Here is a 3,339-nt window from a genome sequence, read left to right on the forward strand (position 1 = left end):
CATGAACACCATAATTAGTATAATAATTATGAATAATATATATTCTTTAATTACCATTAGTAATCATAATAAAATGGCTTCATTCTTATTAGAATTAATGATAAATTTTCCTGTCCATATAGGAAACTAAACATACACATATTACAGTGAGTAATTAAAAGAAATTAAGCATAGTATACACATATTACGTCCATAGTTAAAGGATATTAAACATAAACATATTACGCTCATATTACCAGCCTGTATTTAATACTTTAATCTTACTATAATAATTAAACATACGAATCTTCATTTGATTATAGTAAATTTTTATTACTTAAAATAATTCAATTAACCATGCTCTTCCTTCTATTTTTTAGACTTTTCCTATTATAATTTTAAAGTAATCAAATTCAAAACTAATATACAAATCTTATAATTTCAAATATTAAAATTGTTTATAATTTCATCATTAATTTTATTATTTAAATATATAATAAAAAAAATTTATCCGTGTATCGCACAGATAATTTACTAATTTACTAGTGTAATTTTATTTTATAAGTTAAACATGTAATTTTATTTTTCTTAAATAAATGTGTAATTGTGTATTAAACATTTAAACTTTACATGCATGATGCATCCATCACTAGACATACCTACACTTTCATGGACTTAATCAACTCATCTCATTTTCACTTTCTGATGTAATATTGTAATCATACAATAATAATAATAATAGTGTTTTACCATATCAGACGTAATATGAGCTTTGAAACCTTCAATGACAAAAGTAACAAAGAAAACGAAACAAAGAAAATAATAATACGTTACCGCGTCCTGCCACGCAGTCAACATCCATCGTCATTTTCAGCCGTCCCGTGGGCCGTGACCTCCCTCTATAGATACTTTCCTTCCCCGTCACTTATTTCTCCAACTCTCTTTCAATACAATTTTGCGAGAAGATAACAGCCACAGAGAAAATGAGGAACCGATCGTCATCACCGTCGCCATCGTCGCGTTATAAATTTTGCGAAACGCTATTGGCAGACACCATCGCGACCGTCGAACCGCTGATCAGAAAATGGGACGTTCAGGCCTCTGTCACCTTCGACAGAATATCGAACCTCTTCCGGGACAGTCCGGTAGAGGCGAAGCAGTTTCTCTGCTACGTCGAGGACTTGCAGCGCGCTATGCTGTTCTTCGTTAGCAAGTGTTCGGATTCTGAGCTGCTTGTTCCTGCTCAGACTTTGATGCAGATTGCCATGAAGAGGTTGCAGAAGGAGTTTTACACTATTCTTTCTGGGAACCGATATTTTCTCGATCTCGAAACCGTCTCGGCCAGGTCTTCCGGAGCGTCCTCGCGGTCAACTGTTTCAGATTCCGAAGACGGAGAGGTTCTGGATAAAGTCGCCGGGATTTCAATCCCCGACCCTGCAGTTCCAGATTTGAAAACCATTGCGACTTGTATGATTGGAGCCGGATATGGAAAGGAATGCGTGAAGGTATATAACATAATCAGAAAATCTGTTATAGACGAGACGTTATATCATCTGGGAATTGAGAGATTCAGTTATTCTCAAATTCAAAAAATGGACTGGGAAGTACTGGAGAGGAAGATTTTGAATTGGCAGAACTGTATCAGAATCGCGGTGAAAACTCTTTTCCTCGGCGAGAGAATTCTCTGCGATGAAGTCTTTTCGGCTTCGGATAACATCAGAGAGTCGTGTTTCGCCGAAATCTCTAAAGACGGTGCGATCAATTTGTTCGGTTTCCTTGAATTGGCGGCTAAATATAAGAAGATATCGATCGAGAAGATGTTTCGCTATTTGGACCTTTACGAGGCGGTTTCAGAGCTCTCGCCGGAAATTGAATCGATTTTCAGCTTCGATTCTACTGCCGCCGTGAAGACTCAGGCTGCAGCGTCGGTGTCGATGCTAGGCGACGCCGTTAGAGCAATGTTGTCGGAGTTTGAGGCGGCGATACAGAAGGATTCCACAAAACCACCTCCAGGCGGCGCAATCCATCCACTTACTCGGTACGTGATGAACTTCCTCGTTTTCCTCGCCGATTACAGCGGCACCGTTTCCGGAATCATAGCAGACTGGCCGCCGTCGTCCCAATCTCCCTTACCGGAGTCGTACTTCTCGAGTCCGTCGTCCATGAACGACGATTCTGTCGCTTCAACTGTCTCCGCGAAGTTCGCGTGGCTCGTTCTCGTGCTCCTCTGTAAGCTAGACAGCAAGGCGCGACAATACGGAGACGTGCCGTTGTCCTACCTCTTCCTAGCCAACAACTTAAACTACGTCGTTTCCAAGGTCCGAAGCTCTAACCTGAGCCTCGTACTTGGATCTGATTGGATTTCGAAACAAGAAGTGAAGGTGAAACAATTCATAGCAAACTATGAGAGATTGAGTTGATCGAAAGTTGAAATCAATTGTTTATAATAAAAATTAACAGTAAAGGAGGAATATGTAATAATATTGATGTACATTTCATGATATTATTTTAACAACTTTTTTGTTTTCATTTTCATAAGTACATACAGAAATCATGCATGCATAAATTACCAAATAACAAATCCATTATACAAAATATATACATCTGAGTCGTTGATCTAATTTAGATCAACTGTCTAAAAGGAAAGAAAATTTAAAAAGAAAAGTGAATAAAGAAAAAAAAAAGATTAGATTCCTGGAAGGTGAATTCTTCAAATCGCAAACTTGAAGGTAAAGATATTACTAATAAGAGTCTAAAGATCAAATTCAACCATTACTTAATGAAATAACTCACAGACTGAATTCACAACAAAAAACATTAATCAAGCTTTAGTTAACTAATTGGAATTAACAATTTAAAAGATCCACCAAAGTTATGCATTTCAAGATTTAAAATTATGCATTTAAAGGTTCAAAGTTATGAAAGAGCACCTAAAGAGTCAAATTTACGCACACTAAGGCAGCAAAGCTATGCACCTGATAATTAAAATTTATGCATTCGTAGGCTAAATTCTATGCACCCCAATGTGCAAAGTTATGCACCTTACAGTGCAAAGTTATACAGAGTACTTTTAAAGTTATGCACCCACCGGTATAAAGTTACGGACTTGAAGAAGCAAAATGATGCACTCAAAGAAGGGACAATATGCACTCAAAAAAGGAACAATATGCACTCGAAGAAGGAAAATAATGCACCTATCTTCTGAGAAGCTAATAAAGTAAATATGCATTAGAAGAAAAACTAGGCACTCGAAGACAAAAAATATGCACTCGAAGAAGGAAAATAATGCACCCAAAGAAAAACAAAATATGAACTTACACAAAATTATCATAATGCCACTGCATCTGTTTTTTTTTTGTT

The 3,339-nt window shown here is 36.8% G+C and overlaps 1 protein-coding gene across 1 annotated transcript; it reads left to right on the forward strand.

The window, feature by feature from the left end:
- The first annotated feature begins 936 nt into the window (after window positions 1-936).
- Window positions 937-2,508, forward strand: LOC116024964 (exocyst complex component EXO70H1-like). The gene has a single exon (XM_031266008.1). The coding sequence runs from the start codon at window positions 963-965 to the stop codon at window positions 2,397-2,399; it is 1,437 nt and encodes a 478-aa protein (XP_031121868.1). The 5' UTR covers window positions 937-962; the 3' UTR covers window positions 2,400-2,508.
- Window positions 2,509-3,339: the final 831 nt, after the last annotated feature.

Source organism: Ipomoea triloba, chromosome 7 (genome assembly GCF_003576645.1).
Source record: "Ipomoea triloba cultivar NCNSP0323 chromosome 7, ASM357664v1".
NCBI classification, from domain to species: Eukaryota; Viridiplantae; Streptophyta; class Magnoliopsida; order Solanales; family Convolvulaceae; genus Ipomoea; species Ipomoea triloba.

Bases quoted from the DNA above. Each gene is read 5' to 3' on its own strand.
- LOC116024964 (XM_031266008.1), top strand. From the start codon at position 963: ATGAGGAACCGATCGTCATCACCGTCGCCATCGTCGCGTTATAAATTT.